This window comes from Spermophilus citellus, assembly GCF_964194105.1.
Source record: "Spermophilus citellus genome assembly, chromosome: 6".
NCBI lineage: Eukaryota > Metazoa > Chordata > Mammalia > Rodentia > Sciuridae > Spermophilus > Spermophilus citellus.
The window spans coordinates 116,455,726-116,477,778 of record NC_138187.1 but is presented as its reverse complement, the minus strand read 5'-3'; the positions used below and the strand labels follow the sequence as shown (position 1 = coordinate 116,477,778).

The 22,053-nt window shown below is 43.4% G+C and overlaps 1 protein-coding gene and 1 long non-coding RNA gene across 2 annotated transcripts; one reads left to right on the top strand and one right to left on the bottom strand.

Annotated features, from left to right (window-relative positions):
• Window positions 1–3,331: 3,331 nt before the first annotated feature.
• Window positions 3,332–18,863, bottom strand: LOC308651716. Its single transcript, XR_014022650.1, has 3 exons — window positions 18,774–18,863; window positions 18,471–18,591; window positions 3,332–3,434 (listed from the first exon to the last, which is right to left on the bottom strand). It is a non-coding gene; the product is annotated as an uncharacterized lncRNA (long non-coding RNA).
• On the top strand, window positions 16,189–21,396 carry HLX (H2.0 like homeobox; the record flags this gene model as incomplete). The annotated part of the gene is given in 5 exon segments (XM_081299140.1): window positions 16,189–16,783; window positions 17,577–17,756; window positions 18,494–18,678; window positions 20,565–21,045; window positions 21,048–21,396. Coding segments are annotated over 5 exon segments (1,734 nt in total). The 3' UTR covers window positions 21,341–21,396.
• Between the last annotated feature and the right edge of the window lie 657 nt (window positions 21,397–22,053).

Here is a 22,053-nt window from a genome sequence, read left to right as displayed (position 1 = left end):
AAACACTTCTCCAATTGTTGCAATGTTTTAGCTAATTTCCAGAGTTCTAAAAAAAGATTATTTTTAGTTATATTTTCCAGTGTTGTTGCTTTTAGAGAGAAACAGATTTTCAGAGATCCCTAATACCAACATTTAGTCCTTCTGGGTTTTCTCTGTTGGTTTTGTGCCATTGATCCTCTTAGATTTGTTGCCCTGCACATCTGGTATGATGCCTTCCCACATCTCCATCTAAATTATAAATACCAGTGTTAATCCAAGACTGGACCAGAAGCAATCGGATGCATATTCCTGAATCCAACCCTTTGCTTCCATGTCAATTACTGAGTGTCAGGGTTGAAGAATTCAATTGAAGAACATTACATTATCAATCTATATTTCATCATGTTGTCCAAAAATACATTATGCAGATAAGATAGAACAGAAGAAATAAGAGATGAAAAAGAAACAACAGGAGGGAAAAAGAGACTATGATTTCAAACTAAAACATTTGTGTTGAACTTCCTCGCACCTTCACTCCCCAAGCCAGTGTTTTCCCCAGGCCTGCCACTCTCCCAAATTTCTGGGAAATCTACACATATTCACTTAAAATCTTAAAGTTACTGGAAATTCACCCATTTAAGAAAATTTCACTGTGCGCTCTTATCCCACTAATATATGTATGTTTAGGATAGATAGAGCAAAGGGGAAAGAAATCTATAATACAGGGTAGTTTCTCAATGTTATCTATTGATTGGATAATGGAGAAAATGTTAATCTAAGGATCCTGAGAATTGCCAGACCATCATAAACCATCCTGGGATCACCAGATTGATGTCATACCCACAAACATTCCCTTGCCCACCCCTTACCAAGTCTCCTTTAGAAGAAGAGTCCAGGACCCCCAACACACCTCTCCCACCCTGATCTATCTTGAGATAGCCTGCATTCTCATTTGAACTTGTGCTCCTTGCTTTCCTAAATAAATCTATTTGTGCTTCTTCTACAATGTCTTGAAATTCCTTTCTGAGTTGTTTGTCAAGGACCCTATTGTCCCGAGTTGAAGTCCCCCTCCTTAGATCTGCTCCAGTGACACAGTCATTTAGAATGCTTTGCTTATAACAAAATGTAGCTTTTCAGTGTTACTCCTCTTATTTGTATCCTTTTATCCTGCTTTATTTTTTTACAGCATTCTTAACCATAACATATCATATATCTATTCATTTTTTGTCTGCCTCACCACTAACTTTCATGCTTCTTGAAAGCAAGAGTTTGTTTCATTTTGTTCTCCTAGGTTGTCAGTGTCTAGAAAAGTTCTTAGCAGTTAGCACCAGGTTCAATAAAATTTCTTGTGTAGCTCAAAGTTAGAATGCTTGCCTAGCATGCATGAAGCCATGGATTCCATCCCTGGTGTCCTCCCCATAGAAAATTATTTGTGAATTTAATAAGCAAATTACTTGATCAACTTAGTAATCTTTCCTTTGCTGGGGTGGGGGATACTGGGGATTGACCCCAGGGGCACGTTACCACTGAACAAGTTCCCCAGTCCTGTACTTTTCTTTCCTTTCCTCCCTAGACAAGGTCTCACTATGTTGCTGAGGCCTTACTAAGATGCTGAGGCTGCCCTCAAACTTGAAATCTCCCTGCCTCAGCCTTCTGGGTAACTTGGATTACAGGTGTGTACCACCATACCCAGCTACATAATAATTTTTTTAGGAAAAAATAATGTGATTAGCTTGACATAACTTGTTCTTTAAAAAAAATGTTGCTGTGGTGGAATACTATGAAGTTTTCAAAATGCAAACAACTGATTGACTTGAAACTTCAGTCCAGAGTTTCCAGGGACCAATATCATATGTACTAGTCTGAAATTTATAACCTTTTAAAAATTTGGCCTACTTTTGCCTCTAGATTTTGGAATTTTTCCCATTCTTCATAAATTCCCGAAAGTATAGTTAAGAATGAATCTAAGATGATATCAGAATGCTTTTAAGCACTTTGGGATAAAAAAAAAAAACAATGAATCTGAGCCTAAGAACCAAATTAATTTAAAACAACCACTTTTAAGTAGCTTCAGGAGTATACTGAGTTGGAACTCCAAATTTACATTACTTGTTATAATATTATTTGTAATTTCAAAACCATTCTCCCTAATGGAGAAAACTTGAGTAAAATAAGTGGGGGCCAATTCTTATTTCCTTTTGTTTTTAGCTCATATAACCTCATTTTCACTGAAGCCTGGTGCTTTTCACCACCCCACTCTTTATTTTTCAGTTGTAGATTTAAACATCCTATTTATTACCAGTCTCATCTGTTAGAAGTCTAATTTCACCCTGGACTCTAGCCATTCTACAACTACTCTTTGAAATTCTTGTTATTCTCTCAGACTTCTCTGGAAGTTTCAGCTTTAACCTATGTTTTTTTTAAAGACTGAATCCTACAAAAGAGTCCCCTTATAACTATTTTGGCTTTAGATGTTGTCCCTTCTTCCATTAAGATCATGTAAAATTGTTGGGTCTGGCATTTAGTTGGAAAATCTTTAGCACCATCTAAGACAAATTTCACATTATAAACATTGGCTATCAGATAAAAATTACATTGTTCAAATGATAGCTCTATAAACACCCACATTTTTCTCTTGTTCTTAGGTGATGTCAAAATTAACAGAACAATGATATAGTCCTGCTTCATGGAGGATTTATCTTCATAATGGAGCTTATGTTGAAAGCATTGGAAGAACCCTAGAAATAAGCTTATTAAACAATTATATTAAATATGTTTCAAAGCAAATTATAATGAGTTGTAACTACCAGTCCCTACTCATTATGGAATCGATCATAGATTTCTGATTGGGAGTAGGTTAGGCTAAATGTTACTGTCCCCTCCTCCTTCCTCCCATTTTTTCTTTTTCTTTTTTAACATTTGGCATGTTCAGTCTTGAGAGGGTTATCTGGAAAGAACTAAAACTAAGAAGAGTAAAGTTTCAGCTGCCAGGAAAGCTAATCAGTAGATGTAGCTAAGACTACCGCAGAAACTGTGTGATCTCCATGGGTAGATTATAGCACAGGAAATCAGAGCCCAGAAGGGGTCTAGCAAGAAGTAAAGGGGTTGCCCCATAACAATGGCTATGAGGATAATATGGACATTTCTAGTCATGTATAACAAGGCCCAACTTCTCATGGAAGTTGAGGAATGAAGCTGAAGTAAGGCACAAACAAGGGAAAAAAATGACAGCACCATAATACACCTTTAGTATACAACATTTTATAGTGACTGTGTTAGTCAGCTTTATGTCACTATAACAAAATACCCAAGGAAATTTTACAAAGAGAAAATATTTATTTTGACTTACTGTTTTGAAGGTTCCAGTTCATGATCTCTTGGCTCCATAGCTTTGCGCCTGTTGTGAGGCAGCACTTCATGGTGGCAGTGTGTGGTGGAACAAAATACCTCATCAGCTAGGAATAAAAGAGAAAGAGATAGAGGAAGGGGCTAGGGTCCCATAATTCCTTTGGAGACCCCAGTGACCTAAAAACCTCACAAGAGATCTTTCTTCCTAAAGTCTACCACCTTCCAATAGTGCCACCCTGGGGACCAAGCCTTTAACATTTTGACTTTTGGGGGATATTCAACACCCAAACTATAATATTGACATCTATGAGGAGGACATGAACACTTTGACTTACAGGCCTATATAGGAGGGCCAGATCTCCAGGAAGTTTGGATAGAGTTAAAGCAAGGGAGAAAACCACCAACTGAGAAAAGCAAATAGGACAGTTGTCATACACCTCTAATATGTAGAAGTCAACAGCTACTAGTAAGAAAAAACATCTCAGAGAGAGAGATGAGTGAAGAAGAAAAGTCAAACTAAAACAACTAGAAAGCATGTGAAAATGTTGATTTCACAAAAGAAATACAGAATTAAAATAGTAGCCTGGAGAAACATTCAGCCTAATAATTTAGTGTTTGTTTTAAACCACTAAATTTGTAGTAATTAATTAAACCCTATAGAAAACTAACCCACCATAGGTTTGAGACAAATTCCAATTAGATTCTGGGCATCTAGAGGGAGAAAATCACATCTGACTTCATGAATTAATGTTTATGATTGAATCAATGACGTCACCAAAATGAGAAACACACTGACAAGTCCTGAAAATTGGTTCCTCTGTTGCCACTGAGCCTAGATTAAGCTCTGTGTGACCATGTCCTCCTCATTCTCAATCCTGTTATGGTACTTATAATTGATCTCCAGAGGATACTGAGAGTTCATATAACTGTTGACTATTTATTGGTGAAATAAAGTAGATGAAAGGGGCAAAGCTTTCTTCCCCAGTGTGTTACTAACTCAATAAAATTGCTGAGAGTTTGTTGTCACCTGCTATTGACTCTGATTATGGTGCAGAAGTAGTGACACATAGCCTTTACATTTTCTAAGCATCTAGCACCAAGGGTGGAGAATGATAGACTTAACAGAACATGGGGGTATGACAGGGCCCTTGAGACCAACTAATACTCCATTGCCTTTCTTTTTCTTTTTGGTACTGGGAATTGAACCCAGGGGTATGTAACCACTGAGCCACACCCTCAGCTCTTTTAAAAAATATTTTATTTAGAGACAGGGTTTTGCTTAGGGCTTCGCTAAATTCCTGAGGTTAGCTTTGAACTCGCAATCCTCCTGCTTCGGCCTCCTGAGCCACTAGAATTACAGTAATTACACTTGTGTGCCCCCACACCTGGCCATTGCCTTCATTTTTTAAAAGAAGAACTGAAACCTACAGAATTTCTTGAAATTTAGACAAACTTTTTTTTTTTTTGGTGACTACACCTATATTTCCCTTTTAAATTATCTACTGTGTGACATCTTCTTGGAATTAACAAACAAACAAACAACAGGTTATATGATACTTGGCCCTAAATTGTGACATATTTAAAATGATATCAAAAAAGTGGTTTGTAGTCAGGCACGGTGGCTTGTGCCTGGGGTCCCAGCTATTCAGGATGCTTGAGCCCACATGTTGGAGTCCAGCTCATGCAATAGCAAAACCCTGTCTAAAACAGAAACAGAAAGGAAAGTAAACAAATAAAAAAGGTGTGTAGGAAAAAATGCATACAATATAAGAGGATTTTCTGTAGATTTTTAAAAAAAGATATGGAAAAGAAGTCAGAAATGAGACCATCCAAGACGATCTACAGAACATGTTTGGATTGTGAAAGAAACAGTGGATGTATATTTGGGAGGAATGAAGCTATTGCAAGAGGATGACAAGAATGAGCAAGACACTGACATCCTGGTTGTTGTCAACTAACAAATCTTCACTGAACATTATTGCCTGGTGCTGTTTATGAGAGAAATAACGGTGAACCTGCAGAAGCTGTTTTCTTGGTATTTGGTTCAGTGGTGATAGACAAAATAAGCATGTGTAAAAAATAAACAAAATCATTTCAAATATTCACAAATGTGCTAGGGAAAATGAAATAGGGTAGTGTTACAGAAAGGAAGGGGTAGGGGGACTGGGGTTGTGGCTCAGTGGTGGAGCGCCCGCCTTGCATGTGTGAGGCACTGGGTTCGATCCTCAGCAACACATAAAAATAAATAAATAAAATAAAACTATTGTGTCCATCTACAACTAAAAAAAAAAAAAAGAAAGAAAGAACAAAAAAAAGTGAGAGTGGCTTTCAAGGAGAGCCTCTTTCACAGCAGTGGAGTTGAACTCTGAGCCACACACAGAAGGTAGTCATGCCAAACTCCAGGGAAGGGTGTTCTAAGCAGAGGAAACAAAGCAGAAGTGCTAAGTCTCTGAAATGAGCACGCTGTAGAGACAGACAGATGACCAGTGGTGCTGGATGTATAGGGAATGAAGAAGAATGAAGGGAGGGAGGTGAAGTCAGAGGGCTGGCTAAAGTGGGGCCCTGTATGCCAAGGCATCTCGAGGGGCATTTTCAACTCTTGGACTGGAAAGAGGCAGAGAGCATACTAGAAGAGAACGGATGTGATTGAGTAGAGAGAGTGAGGCTCAGTCAGTGACGACTGAGAATTTCATGTACAAACACCAGTCAAGATTCTTGAACAGGGTATTATGAGGGGGCATTGGTATCTGGTAAAATTCTAGCCCATTATCTATAGAAAGAAGAAAAACAAGGAGAGACTGGAGAAGAAATGTGCATATTAGTTAGGGTTCTTTAGAGAAACAGAATTAATAATCTATCTATCCATCATCCATTCATCCATCCATAGTATCTATCTATCTATCTATCTATCTATCTATCTATCTATCTATCTATCTAATTGGCTCATGCAATTATGGAGGCCAGTGAGTGTTATGACCTTCCACCTGGAACTGGGGAAGAGAGCTGGTGTTGTAGTTGAAGTTTGAGATTGAAGACCTGAGAATCAAGAGAACCAATGGTATAAGTTCCAGTCTGAGTGCGGGAAAAGACCAACATCCCAACTTGAAAACCATCAGGTAGAGAGGGTGAACTCTCACTCATATAGATTTTTGTTCTAGTCAGGTCTCCAAAAGATGACATAAAGCCCATCCACCCTGGGAAGTGCAGGATGCTTCACTTAGTCGATGACTCAAGTGTTAATCTTGTGCAAAAACACCCCTATAGACATACTCAGAATAATGTTTAACAAAATATCTGGGCATTCCATGGTCCAGTCAAGTTGACACATCAAATTAACATCAACAATGAGCAAGAAGGCATGGGACCAAAAATGTATGTTCAAATGAAATGTGCACTACTTACTGTGATCTTTGGACAGTTACTTAATCATCCTAAACTTCCCTTTCCCCACATGAAATGGAAATACTAAGGATAGCTCCTTCCTGGGCTTGATTTTAAGAATCGAGTGAGATAATGTCTACAGAAGGCTTAACAGCATACATGCTCCAAGTTTGGGAGATGTGGAACTTGATGGACAAGAGAGACAAGTAAATTTTGAGTGGGTGGCTAGATACAATGAGAATCAAGGAATCATTCATATGGATTTGTAACACCAAATCCCCTTTTCCTGACTCTAGACTTGAATCACATAAATCGTTGTCAACCATTCACTATGTTTTACACGCCAAGGAAACCTGTGAGTGCCAGCCTAAGTTTTTAGTTATCTCCTGCTCACATGAAGATGAGAAGCCACCCAAGATCTCATCTGAAATGTTAGAATTCATGAAACAAAATTTGACCCAGCTATTTCTCTCCTCGGACTATACCCCAAAGGACTTAAAAACAGCATACTACAGGGACACAGTCACATCAATGTTTATAGCAGCACAATTCACAATAGCTAAACTGTGGAGTCAACCTAGATGTCCTTCAGTAGATGAATGGATAAAAAAATGTGGCATATATACACAGTGGAATTTTACTCAGCATTAAAAAAGAACAAAATCATGGCATTTTCAGGTAAATAGATGGTATTGAGAAGATAATGCTAAGTGAAGTCAGCCAATCCCCAAAAAACAAATGTTTTCTCTGATATAAGGAGGTTGACTCATAGTGGGATAGGGAGCGAGAGCATGGGAGGAATTTATGAATTCTAGATAGAGAAGAGGGGTGGAAGGGAAAGGGAGGGGGCAGGATTAGCAAGGATGGTGGAATGTGATGGACATCATTATACAAAGTACCTGTATGAAGACTTGAATTGGGTGTCAACATACTTTATATACAAACAGAGTTTTGAAAAATTGTGGTATATATGTGTATTAAGAATTGTAATACAAAAAAAACCACAAAAAGGTACATGTATAAAAGCATAAATTGGCGTGATCATACTTTATATACAGAGATATGAAAATTGTGCCCTATATGTGTAATAAGAATTGTAATGCATTCCACTGCTGTTGTGTATTAAAAAAACAAAACAAAACACCTTTGTAGATATTGAAGAACCACTGAGTTAAAAACAAAGTGGGTCAAAATGTTGAGTGTTATGCTATAAGGTGATCCACCTACAAATTTATGACAATATAGTTACAGCAGTCTCCCATTACTCATGGGGGATAAGTTCCATGACCCCGAGGGGATATCTAAAACAATGGATGGTGGCAAACCCTATGTATATTATGGTTTTTCTATAAATTAAACATTAAGGTTTAATTTATAAATGAGGGACAATAAGAGACTAACAACAATAACTAATAAAATAGAACAATTATAACAATATACTGTAATAAAAGTTATGTGAATAAAGTCTGTCTCTCAAAATATCTATTGTACTGACCTCATCCTTCTTCCTGTGCTGACATGAGATGATACAATGCCTACTTGATGAGAAGTGAGGTGACTGATTCATTACCGTGACATAGTGTTAAGTTACTATGTATCTCTCTGTATGTGCTGGTTGCACAAACACTATGATACTGCAACAGTCCATCTTGTAACGGGGATTGAATGACTAAAAGACAGATTGTCTAAACAGCATGGATAATTCACATCCCAGGCAAGATGGAGTTGGACAATGTGAGATTTAATTGTGCTACTTAGAATAGCACACAAATAAAATTCATGAACTCTGTATTTCTGGAATCTCCCCCTTTCATATTTTTGGACAGTGGTTGATGGTGGATAACTGAAACTTTGGAAAGCAGAGCTGCAAATAAGTGGGCGTGCTGTGTATACATATTCAACACTGTGAGTTCTCTAATAGGGACTGGTTAAGGATTGATATGATTGATATGATTATGGTTTTTTTATACATACAGACTTGAATGTATGATTTTGTCAAAATGAACCCACTGAATATCCTGTCAATTTACCTTCTGAATATCTCAAATTCTTTTCCTCATCTCCATTCATATCCACCTCCCCTGCTTTAGTTGAAGCCATCCTCATCTCTCTTGGGTACAGTTTTGTAACCAGGCACGAAACACTGATTCAGTGCTATGAAGGATTTTTTTCCCTCTCCCTTCCAGTGCTGGAGATTGAACCATGGGTCTCATACCTGCTAGGCAAGCATTCAACCACTAAGCTACTCTTCCACTCCTTTTTATTTTATTTTGAAGCAGTGTCTCATAAGGTTGCTCAGGCTAGCCTTGAGCTTTGCAGTCCTCCTGCCTCAGCCTCCTGAGTAGCTGGGATTACAGGAATGTACCATTGCATCTGGCTAAACTGAAGCCTTTTGTGACACTGGGTCTGCCTTTCTACTTCTTTGCAACTTTGATTCTCTTTCAAGACTCATGAAGAAAAATATTATGGGCATTTTAATACCTAAGAGTTATATGCACCTAGGTTGTGAAATATGAGGTTCAAAAGTGAAAGACTATTTTTCTTGTGTTGTCGGAAGGCAGTTATATCCTACAAGACTATTCAGTGCTGGCCAACATGAATAGAAGAGCCACAGGGTTTAGGGTAAACATCTTTGCTCCCCTCTCATCATTTAGAGTAATTGTGGATTAAGAGGCCAGAACTTGGAAAAACTCTAAAGTGCCGTCCTTCAATCTTCTTCTTCAGTGTCCTGCAAAGAGACCATCCCCTAAGGGCCCCACAGTGCTGCCTGTGTACCCCCAAAAGACTTGTCCCCTTATGCTCAGAACTTCCTCAGAAGATAGAAATCTTCTCCCTCTTCCCTTGCCTCAGGTATTTTCCCCAAAAAAGGGTCAGATAAACAAAACCATGGCACAGTGCCTCATCTCAAAGAAAGAATTCTTCTGGAGTATAATTTTATATATTCTGAAAGAAAGGGAAGAGGGGCTGGGGGTGTAGCTCAGTTGTAGAGCGGTTACCTAGAATGCACGAGGTCCTGGGTTTCATTCCCTGTGTGTGTGTGTGTGTGTGTGAGAGAGAGAGAGAGAGAGAGAGAGAGAGAGAGAGAGAGAGATGGTGGGGGGAGCATGCACATGCAAGCATGTGGGGAGGGTGAGAGAAATTCTTTTTTAAAAAATTAGAGCATCATAATTATACATAGTATTTGGGTTAATTTTGACAAAATCATACATTTAAGAAATTTGATTTCAATCCGTATTTCAATCTTTCCCTTCCCTCCTCCTATCCTCTCTCCTTCTCTATTGATCTTTCTTTCACTCCTTTATTTATTTTTGATTGGTATTATGTATATATACATATGTGAATTTTTTACATTTATATATGTATATGATGTGCTTTGTTAAATTCATTCCATATTTCTACTCCTTTCCCTTCTGTCCTCCCTCCCTCTCATTCTCCTTTTTATACTCTACTGATCAACCTTATGTCTTTATAATATTCAATCTCCTTCCCTGCCACATTCTTTCCCTTATTTTGCTCTAACTTCCACATACAAAAGAAAACATCCAGCTTTTGCTTTTTTGACTGTGGCTTAATTCACTTTAACAAGATTTCCTCCATTTGCATCCATTCCCCAGCAAATGCCATAATTTGAATCTTCTTTATGGCTTCTTTATACACATATATATGTGTATATATACCACATTTTCTTGGTCCATTCACCTGTTGATGGGCATCTAGGTTGATTCCATGATTTGGCTATTGTGAATTGTGCTGCTATAAACATTGAAGTGGCTCTATCATTATATATGCTAATTTTAGTTCTTTAAATTGAAGAGTGGGATAGCTGGTCACATGGTGGTTCCATTCCTAATTTCTTGAGGAGTCTCTACACTGCTTTCCATAGTGGTTGAAGAGAGAGACTCTATAGCCAAGAGTTTTCCTAAACCTCTGATCATATATTAATTGTGTGGCCACCAATATGGCTTTGCTTAACAGTGTTGTATGTTTTAATTAAGGAGGAGGAGAAGGAGGAGGAGGAGCAGGAGGAGGAGGAGGAGGAGGAGAACGAATTATTATTATTATTTCTCTATCTACAACAATATCCATCCCATTGGTTAAAACCAGTGTGTATTCTGATTGAGGGCAGAGTTCTTTCTCGGAATAAACTGCTTCCTCTAAAGAAATTGACCTGGTGGCACAGCACTGGCCAATGAGTCAGAAAACCTAGCCTCTGCCCTGTGCAACACCATTTCCTAACTATGTACCTTTGGGCAAGCCACTTAACCTCTCTGAGGATCTACTTCCTAAACTCAAAATAATTTCTTCTCTATATCCTTACAAGCGGTTATTTTGAAGAATAAGTGAGATAATAAAATGAGAACTGGCCTTGAGATCTGTAAAACATACAACATTACTAGTGAAGGATGAGCACATAATATATTAACACATAATATATTTCCATATTGTTGGCAATATGGAAGGAAATGGCTGTTGGTCAAAGCCAATTTTAGAAACCTGCATTTTTGCAAAAGGAGAGTCAGCTTTCATAACAACAATGTTGCTGGTACAGGGTGGGCACGATCAGAAAACAGTGTGGAGATAGTCCAGCAGGTGTCAGCAGAGAACCAACTTTCCTTACTCCAGCGCTCACTTGGGAGGGAGGCTGTGCTCAGGCCTGGTGCACTGGGACAGAACTGACAAGATTCTGCCGTGCATTCCAAGGCTATCCTAATTCTGGTGTGGTGTGAGTGGGCACACTGGGTCCACTGAAATAGGGACAACCTTTGGACTTTATCTACAAAGTCCTTCTCATTGACTCCAGGATCCTTAATCCTCAGAATATCTCTCCCCATTCTGGTCTTGTGTTCTGAGCTGTGTCCCTCCTCTGCCCTCAGACCTGTGCTCCAGCTTGGAAAACTTGTCTCAATTTTCTTTGCGTTATTTGTTTAGAGAAGTATTGTTTTGGGAGTAACTTTCATCTCTACCTCTGAAATCTGGGGTTGTTTTGAATATATAATTTTTTAAACCTGGAGTTAGTTCGGGCAACAAATCCAACTTCTCCAAAGTATATGGCTAATGTATTGGGAGCAGAAAAGCAGTTTCCAGCAACCAAATAGTAGCCTATGGAATAAAGTATTCAATTTTGTACATGCTATAGATGATCTTTCATATTTTATCTTGTGGGAACATGAAATCATCACAAATACATGTGCACTTATGTTATAATGTGCCATGTCACAATAGATCTATTGTAGGAACTTTAAAGTCTTGAGGAAAAGAGTAGAGGCCTAGAAAAATAGAAAAATCCAAGCACTGTGGTGTGTGTGTGTGTGTGTGTGTGTGTGTGTGTGTGGTGTCTATTGCAGGTCCCTAGAATTCTAAATCCTAGTATCTAGAACCCACAAAGAACAGAAATCCTGTATCCACCACTAAATGTCAATGAAGGGCCCAGTGGTCTATAAATCTTCAGCTGACAGAATGACAGGCAAAATGTACACAGATTCCTACATGCTACAAATCTCTGAGATTCTTAAATAGCCAAGTAAGCTGTGTTTCCTTTTCCTTTTCTTTTTGACTGGGAATATTTACTTCCATCTCCTTTTTTGAAACCAGTAGGCTCCATATTTTCAGTAATATTTAAATTTAAGGTGGGGTGGTAATCCAAGTGTACAGAGCAACCACCTTGCAAGAAAACATTTTTAAAAAGCAGATGGCAGAGCTGGCCAGTTTAAACCCATCCAGAATTACCTTGCACTCCTGTAATAAACAAAAATCCAGCATTCACTTTCATTGATTTTTTTTTTTTTTATGTTCCTGGGACTAGGACAAAAAATTTGCACTGGTGATTTAAGTATGAAGGCTCTGAAGACCAGGGAGAATCAATGGATGATGAGACCCATGGCTTGCCTAACTCATTGCATAAGCCCCTGATTCAGGTCTCTGCCTTTCATTTCTAAATCCCTATAAACCATGTTGTTAAATTACAAACGGGACCTTCTTTGACTCTGTCCATTTCAGTACAAAATAGTCTTTGGCTCTGTCTACCCAGGAGGAGAAAAGAGGAAAGCTGCAAGTGTAGAGACAACAGTCAGAAATGATCAGAAATCCTCGCTAAAATGCGGCATCAAAAAAAAAAAAAAAATGCGGCCACATGTGAGTTCAGGCTGCACGGACCAAGTTCAAGTTAAGTGGGTTTAACCGGGCCCTTTTCTTTTCCTCACCAGGCCCCAGGGAGCCTTTGCCTCTCTACCCCTCTCAAATAGATCTGGGCCAGTTCATTTTGCCACAGCCCGGAGCCGCTCGGAAAGCAAAGATTAAAGGGGAAAGTCGCGGCTGTATATTTATATTTTCATTGCTAGAAGGGAATTGATTTCCGCGCATTTATTTTGGTAGTTGTAATACACAAGGGCGGATTTGCGTCACCCGAGCAACTTGCCGGTGGAGATAAAGTTGCACAAATATTGAAAGGGGAAGTGCTAGGAGTCATTATAGAGTTTTTCTCCGGAAGAAATAAGGATTTCTGCAGTATCCTAAAATACTAAGGCTGCTTCTATTTTGAGACCAATCTCGCAGGCACATCCGCTCATTTAGTCCGAGTTTGAGCCCATCAAAAAACAGGAGATGACCTGAACTCAGTCGAGCCCTGGGCTTCCTGCTGCTTTCTTGGTTTGGAGGGGTAGGGAACAGGCAAGAGGAAAGAATCTAAGGGCTCAGACCAGGCGAGCGGCCTATCCGGGCGAGGCTTGGGATTGGGGAATGGGTGGTGGGGATCGCCCCAAAAACTTCCCTTTCGCCTTTGCCTCTGGGAGCTCTGGTATGCCCTGGGTGGCGCTGATGCGGTTGTAGTGAGGCCGAAGGCCTGGGAGAGCAGAGAGGCGCACGGGCGGGCGAAGTTGCAATTTGCTATGCTGCCGCGGACCTTGCAGAGAAAGAGGCGCGCGGCAGAACGAGGAGTCGGTCGGGAAACCAGCCCTCCCGTCCTCTCTTCTGCGGCGTTTGCCAGAGCTTCAAGTCTAGAAGCAGGGCTTTTGCGGGTCATGGACCGCGCAGGGAACTTGAGGGCGTGTGTTTTCCCGAGTCTGCATCCCGAGCTCGCCCCGGGAGGGTTTCAAGATTTGGAAAGTGTGAAAAGGGGCGGGGAGTCTTGCTTCTAAACGAGGAGGTGAAGGTATGGCGCCGCTTGGGGTGAAGCATAAATGGACTTCTTTTAGAAAAGCTCAAAGTTTGGGCTTAGGCCACGGTGTGAAAATTTACAGTCACACTGGAAGAGCAACCGAATTGGAAGTGGTACTAGAAAAGAGAGGAGAGGGCTCAGGGCCACCCCTACATACATTGGCTAGTGACTTTCCCTGGGACCTGTGAAACTGCAGAAAAGCTGTCCTCCTAACCAAAGCACACCAGAACCCTTGGCCAAGGCCTCCAACGGCCAGTACTTGTTACTTCTTTACCTCCAGCCAGACAGGACTTTTTGGCTCTCTTGCTTCAGGTGCCTCTGCCCTCAACTGACCACACTCCTCCTTTGTGGAAATATCACCTGGGACCTCTCTGTGAAACAGCAGCGCAAGAAAAACCCTTTAATAAGAGAGTGAAGGGGAGAGGAAGAAAAAGTGAAAGAAATATGAAATGAATGTTATTGTGTTAGATAGCAAGTGATTAGTTAATGACAGCCTCTGTGACAAGGGGTAGAAGCCACTAGAAATTAATCAGACCACGCAAATCCTGAATTTGAGATAGGAATGGCAAGTTCACTTGTATTGGGGGCTTCACTTTGTGTTTAAGGAAAATAAAAATGCCAAAGAACTTTTGTTAGGAGATGTTTATTAGGACAATCGAAAACAAAAGATTTCGTGGTTTCATTATTGTTATTATTTTATTTTCTTCCTGAAAATGTGCAAGAACAGCTCATCTGGGTGGCCTGTGGTTTGTTTGGGAGAGGGATGGGGAAATCCATTCTGACTATAATTTAAACGAGAACGAATTCTTAAAATAGAGATGTTGATGTTGCAGAAACCCTCCCCCCTACTTCTACCCACCCTGCGTTCTAAGACCCAAAGCACGAATCAAAGGCGTTGGCCACCACTGAGCTCCTCCTGCGACCAGGCCAAAGGGGATCTTGGGAGAAACTGTCACTGAATTGAAAGTAGAATTTAACCCCAAGGAAATCTGCTCAGGAGGGCACTTGCAAAACAACACACCACACGTGACCCGAGGATGTGGCGGTGAAGGGAGGGTGGCATTTCCTACAAGGTACAGCAGAGGAGGGGACATGCTTGCTGTACTCCCGGGTTTCGGAGGTCGGCTGTTGTCTCAGGCTCCGGGGAAGCGTTGCTGTGTCTAAGGGAGTCGTTCGGAGCCATCCATCTTATTTTGTTTGAAAAGTCACTAGTTCAAGTTGTCATTAGTGTGACAGTTCAAAATAAAACTAATTCGCGGCCTCCCCTCCTCCTGGTTTCTCTGAGGACTCCCCGGAGGCAGCGAGGCGGACACTTTGGTGAGTTGGGCCGCGACTGAGAGCCGCAGCATCCAGGCAGAGGCCCAGGAAAGATGGCTGTTGGGATAAAAACAAAGTGAAGGAAAAATCCGACAAGAGTGAGGAAAAAAAAAGGGGGGGGGGAATCCAAGGGACCGCCAGTTCTCTGGGTTCTCCACCGGGAGACACACTGTGCACCGGATAAAGTGCAGGAGAACCAGCTCTCCCCCTTCTGGGCCGGCGGTCCAGCGCTCCAGTTATCAACTCTCCTCGCCCGGTGGCGGTCAGAGCTGCACAAGTTAAAATTAGTTGCCGCTGGAGCCGCCGCCCAGCCTCTACGCAGCTGAGGGACTCGCAGGACCCTGCTCAGCCCACGCGGCCGCAGAAAACACTTTGGCGTGGCCGGGGGCGTGGCTGAGGTCTGGCCACGCCCCCTCTTTCCCAATTCCCTTCCAAGCCTGTATCCCATTGGTTACGGGGATAGCCAATGAGCTCTTGGATCGAGGTCCTACCCCGGGTCTGACTCGAAAGCTCCTGCCAAAACTTTGGGAGTTTTTAGAGAGGAGATTTTTTTTTTGTTGTCCCCCCCCCTCCTCCTCTTAATACGTTTTTTTTTTAAACTAACGGATTATTTTTGTTGTTTTAAATTTAGCTCTTAGGCTTAGCTGTTCGGGTTTTTCTTTGGGTCACCGGCCCCTGTCTCCCGGCTTCTCCCGCGTGTACGGAGCCGCGGTCCCCTCCCGCCTAGTAGTGGCTCCGGCGCTCAGTGTTCGCCTCTGTCCCGCGAGGAGCGCCGGCGCCGCGCCGCCTTTGACATAAGACCCGGGGCCGAGACGGTGACCGGCCAAAATCTGGCCCCCGCCTCCTCCGTCCGAGGCGCTAGGGCTCCCGGCCTCTCTTCTTCAGGGCGGGCGGAGAAGCGAAAGCGGATCGTCCTCCCCGGGGCTGCCGCCCCTCCCTGCGCACCCACCCATTCACCCACTCACTGGGTCAGGCCCGACAGCGGCCGCCGCGCGGCTCACCCGGCTAGTATGTTCGCGGCCGGGCTGGCTCCTTTTTATGCCTCCAATTTTAGCCTCTGGTCGGCCGCCTACTGCTCTTCGGCCGGCCCGGGTGGCTGCTCCTTCCCCTTGGACCCTGCCGCCGTCAAGAAACCCTCCTTCTGCATCGCAGACATCCTACACGCCGGCGTGGGGGATCCAGGGACGGCTCCAGAGGGACTGGTGGGGGCTTCAGCTGCCGCCCTAACCGCGCACTTGGGCTCGGTTCACCCGCACGCCTCCTTTCAAGCTGCCGCCAGATCCCCGCTCCGTCCCACCCCGGTGGTGGCGCCCTCCGAAGTCCCGGCTGGCTTCCCGCAGAGGCTGTCTCCACTTTCAGCTGCCTACCACCACCATCACCCACAACAGCAGCAGCAGCAACAACCTCAGCAACAGCCGCAACAGCAACAGCCCGCACCTCCGACCCGAGCCGGCTCCCTGCAGACCTCGGCCTCGGGGACCCGTGTGATCCCGCACCATAGCGGCTCGACACCGGCTCCCTCCAGCAAAGACCTCAAATTTGGAATTGACCGTATTTTGTCTGCAGAATTTGACCCCAAAGTCAAAGAAGGCAACACCCTGAGAGGTAGGTCTTTGGTGGAAGACTTCAGGCCTCGATGATCACAACCTTGTCCCACTCCCAAGGCCTCAGGCCGGTTTTGGAGGAGGTGCGGTTCAGTGTGTTTATAATTAAGGACAACTCAGTAAAATAGGGGAGAAGAAAACGAATCATAAGAAAATTACAGAACATTAAGTCTAAAACTCACCTACTCTCTGGTTAAAAAAAAATATGCCTGGGATGCTTCAAAATCACAAGATACAGAATGAATATTCACATAACGGTCGGTGTAAATGTTTGCAAAAATTACTATACTTTGTCTTATGAACCATATTTAGAGAGAGAACTATATATTTTTTTCTGTCTAGGAGAGCCTTGTTGGGGAACAGCTTTCCTTTCCATTTATCTGATTTCATCCCCAGCAACACACACACACACACACACACACACAAATTCATTTATCTGATTTCTCATAATATTCTACCCAAGCAATGTAGATAAATAAAATTGACCCTTGAGGGTAGACAACTGAGTGGGGATGGAGATTTGGGGTCTGTAAAATTCCTGGAAGTCTCCTGAATGTGACTTCCTTAAGGCTGTTTTCATGGAAAGCCATATATGTGGGTGTGGACATGAGGGACACACAGTAACATTTCCAGCATTGCTCTTTGGGGACTGTGGTGGGGAGGGAAGGTTTCCTCATGGAGAGAGGGGTCTCTCTGGACTTGCTCCAGTGAATCCAGGGTGTGGGGAAGAACAGGAACAAATCTCTGAAGAGTGTGCATTTGCCTATGTAACCAACTATTTTCCTTGTTCCCAGATCTCACATCCCTGCTAACTGGTGGACGACCTGCAGGAGTGCACCTTCCAGGCCTGCAACCCTCCGCTGGCCAGTTCTTCGCATCTCTAGATCCTATTAATGAGGCTTCTGCCATCCTCAGTCCCTTAAGCTCCAACCCAAGAAATTCAGTTCAGCATCAATTCCAAGACACATTTCCAGGTACCGAAAACATTCAAATTATGGCCCAAGCAGCAGGACATGTGACTGTCAGAAATCTCAGGACTGATTCCTCAAGTGGCAGACACAGTGTTGCAATTCTTTAATTGGGGTGGGAGAGGCTACCAAGTCTGGAGAAAGAAATGAGGAAGATTTCTCCTCAAGCTAGAGCTAGAGCTTGCTTTAGACAGCTGAGAGTGGAAGAGAATGGAGGGAAAGGGGATTGGGGGGGGGCAAGAAAGTGTGTGCAATGGCGGGTCACTTGGTGGGGGTTTTTCCTAGTTTTTTTTTTTTTTTTGAAGGATAGATTTGTGAATGAAGCCTTAAAAGACGTTGCTTATTAAAATACACACATTTGGGGGGTAACTTCAAACACTCCTGCTTTTAAGAGGTTTTGAATGCGTCGGCACATGAGGAAATACATACACAAAGTAAAATTTAGGGGTGCCATCCCTAGATCCTTGATGTCTCAGGGATGTTTTAATCTACTCTTTGCATGCCCAAATATTAGGATTATTTTTTTCTTGGAGTTGATTGACAAGCTACTTGGCTTTCCCACTCCACCCTTGCTTTAAGCTTTCTAACTATCATTCTAAGAGCGGTGAAATTCCTCCTTAGGAGAGGCCATTCAGTGTGTGTGGAGCCAACTGTTAATACGAAACACTTTTAAGCAGCCCAGTGAGACAGGCCTGCAGTTGTCTCTCTTCCCTCTCTTACCTTCTGCTCCAACTCCGTGGTAGGTCCCTATGCTGTGCTCACGAAGGACACCATGCCACAGACATACAAGAGGAAGCGTTCTTGGTCACGCGCAGTTTTTTCCAACCTGCAGAGGAAAGGCCTGGAGAAAAGGTTTGAGATCCAGAAGTACGTGACCAAACCAGACCGAAAGCAGCTGGCAGCAATGTTGGGCCTCACAGATGCACAGGTAAGTCAGCCAGGGATCCAGCACATAGTGCCCTACCGGGTGGGCGGGCAGCAGCGGGTGTCCTCCTCAGTCCCCCTCAGTCCCCACCGACTCACCTTTTGAAATCAAAACACAGTGTCTTGAATTAAAGGAGGTTTTGTGAAGTTGCAAAATTGAGGCAGGAGGAGAGGAGGGTGGGGTAGGGGTGAGGGAGAACTAGGAGGAGAATTGTTCAACCCCGAAGATGTCAACAAGCAGTATGTGTTTATTTTGGCCAACAGGCAAAAGAACCACTGAGAAAGCAAATAGACTGCGAGAGATGATAATTATGTACTCAACTGGAGTGCAGTTCGCTATAGGAGGCAGTTTATTTCAGAAGAGATAAAAGCCCAAAGTCAAGAGATTGTTGTTGGTTTTTTTAAAATTTAATTTTATTTTCCTTCTGCCCTTCCTCCTCCTCTGCTGCTGCTGGATTGTGAAATCCCTAGTTGTGAGGAAGTGAAAATATCATTTCAAACGGAATTACTTAGCTCCAGTAGGGTAGGGTCCACAGGTCCAAGTTCTAAGGGCTTTGGCTCTGTAGGATGTCTCTGTGGTGGGGGTTGGGGTGTCAAGAAAGAAAGTTTTCTTAAAATGCCCAAGAGAATTTCAGCAGGTTCTATCTACTTGAATTTTCCCCCCAAGACAATAGGAAACCTATTGTACCTGAATTAGTTTTCTTTTTCTTCGATTCAAGAACTGTCCTTTCCTTTCCTTTTCTTTCTCCTCTTCTTTTAGCTTTGACTTCAGGAGAGACACCTCGTTCCACCTATCTCAGCAGTAGCTCTGGCTCACTGTCACCAGCAGGGCAGAAGCCAAAGTTAGCCTTCTTTTTCTTAGATCCCTGTTGGTCCCCTGACTTATCTCTGTATCTTTCTGTTCTCCATTACACAACTCGGCTCCCCAGTGTGCGTGGCGTGTGCATACATTCCCCCCCTTACACACACACTGGAGGAGCCCAGCCGTTTTCCACCAGCTGTGGATGTTATTTTTAAAAGGGAAGCTGGAACTTGTGTGGAGGGGTTGGGTCCCCCAGGGAATCATATATTTATATAGATTCTCTGCTCCATCTTTTACCCTGTTCTTCCATTTTGCTCACATTAATTCCATCATTTCCTGATCCCCAAGAAAGATTAGTTTATCCCTGGCAGAGGCAGGGTCCTTATCAACTCTGGAGTAAAAATATGCCCCCCCCAAAAAAATCTCTTTTATCCAAAGCCTGGCAATACCCCTACTTGGCTAGGATTAACTCTTTGCACCTCTTTTCTCATTTGCATCCCGCTTTTATCCTTTAAAATAATAGCTTTTGCAGTGGCTTGCTTTGGATCATGATAATACAGGACCTTGTGGAGAGAAAAATTTTAACATTGTCTCACCAAAAACTTGAGATTCTGTGTATCATCATGGGGATATATCCCTTTTTCTGGGTCAGCAGTCCACAACTTTAATCAGGTTCTTATAGGAATCCTGACTCAAGTGAGGTCAAGAAATACAGATTTAGAGTAGAGAGTTTTAGTAGGTTTAGGGCCAGTTGCAGGAATCTGCCTTTTCAACAAACTATCTAGGTCATTTCAATTAGCAATAATCACGACTCGGATAAACCTCATTGGCTACGATACTGCCACTGCTCAAAGCTATCTAGGTCATTTCAAATCTGAGGTCTGGGGGCCACATTTTGAGAATGGTCCTAGTAGGTTCAGTGGTCCAAGATCCCTAGGCTCATTTTAGTCCTTGGCTGCCTCTGGGTCCCTTGTGCTTATATGGGATTTTGGTAACTGCACCTAGTAAGGTGCTTTCACTCTTAGAAGGTGACTGGCGGGTGCAAGAGAGTCAGCCTGTTATTCATCTTGACTCCCTGTCCCGCTCAGGTGAAGGTGTGGTTCCAGAACCGTCGAATGAAGTGGCGCCACTCCAAGGAGGCCCAAGCACAGAAGGATAAGGACAAGGATGCCGGAGAGAAGCCTTCAGGCGGAGCCCCGGTTGCCGAGGGCGAACAGGAGGAGAGGAGCCCCAGTCGCTCAGAGGGCGAGGCCGAGAGCGAGAGCAGCGACTCCGAGTCCCTGGACATGGTCCCCAGCGACACCGAGCGGACTGAGGGGGCTGAGCGATCTCTTCACCAAACAACTGTTATCAAGGCCTCGGCCGCCGGCACCCTCATCGCGGCCAGCAGCGGTGGGAGTGGAGGAGGTAGCGGCGGCAGCAGTTTCAGCTTCGGCAGCGCTAGCAGCCTCAGTAGCACCAGCACCTGCACGGGGAGCGCAAGCAGTCTTGGCAGTGGGGGCAGTAGCACCTCGGAGCTGCTCCCTGCACCACAGCCCACAGTCAGCAGTGCTCCCAAAAGCCCGGAGCCTCCCCAGGTCCCGCTGGGCAGCTTATAGACTTCAGAAGGACTCAGGGGACTCGTGGCTCTACGCGCAGCCTCCCACATACGGGCTGGATTTTGTGTTGGCGTTGGGCTGGGGCCAGAGATGCCGCAAAGACTACTCTTCAGTGTTCACTCCATGCCCCTTGGTGCCCGAGCTCAGAGCTCAGAGGCCATAAGTGTGTCCCCACCAAAGATTCCTATGGAACTCTTCTCTGGACATGTGCAGCCCACACTGTGAAGTGTTTGAACTGTTCCTGCTCGCCAGGGATCGTGGCATAAAGACATGCTGCACTTAAGAAGCCTTAAACTTGTAAATAAAATGTTTACCATGGTTTGTAAAAGGCCCTTGGCTTGCTGGGGTGATCTCCAAGGATCTTTAAACCAAATGTTAGGCCTGAACCAGGATCTTAGGTGGGGGGATGGGGCTTTTGGGGGAAAGAGGTTCAACTTGAGAGCCATCTTGTTGCAGAGATCGGAGTTAGAGGATTCACCTAATTCAGTGGGTAGGTAGCTGGTGCCAACCACCAGCTAACACGGGGTTTGGTCACCCTTTGCATGGCCTGAGAGAAGAATAAAGAGCAGGCCCTAGAATCTGTTAGGCCTGTTCAGCAGATGGTCTCCCCATTCAGAGGCTGGTTGCAATGAGTGTGTATCCCTTGCTTTCCCTGTTCCACAGTGTGCAAGAGAAGTGGAGAAGGCTATGTTCCTGGCTATGCTTCTGTCAATTTAAGGCATGGCAGTACTCTTTAGGCGGACACTCAGGGCCCTGGCAAGAATCTCGACTCTCTCCCAGTGCAAACTGCTCTTTGCTCAGGGATGGGGTAAAGGACACAGGGCAGGTCTGTAGTGTCTATTGGAGGAAAGGACAGGAATGCCACAGTTGTTAGGGCTGTAAGCCTGTGTCTGTGCTGGGTTCTGGTTTTAAAGATGCTAAAATAATTTACAGACAAGGAAGTGCCTTGTTAAAGGTTATGCAGAGCCCAAATCAGAAT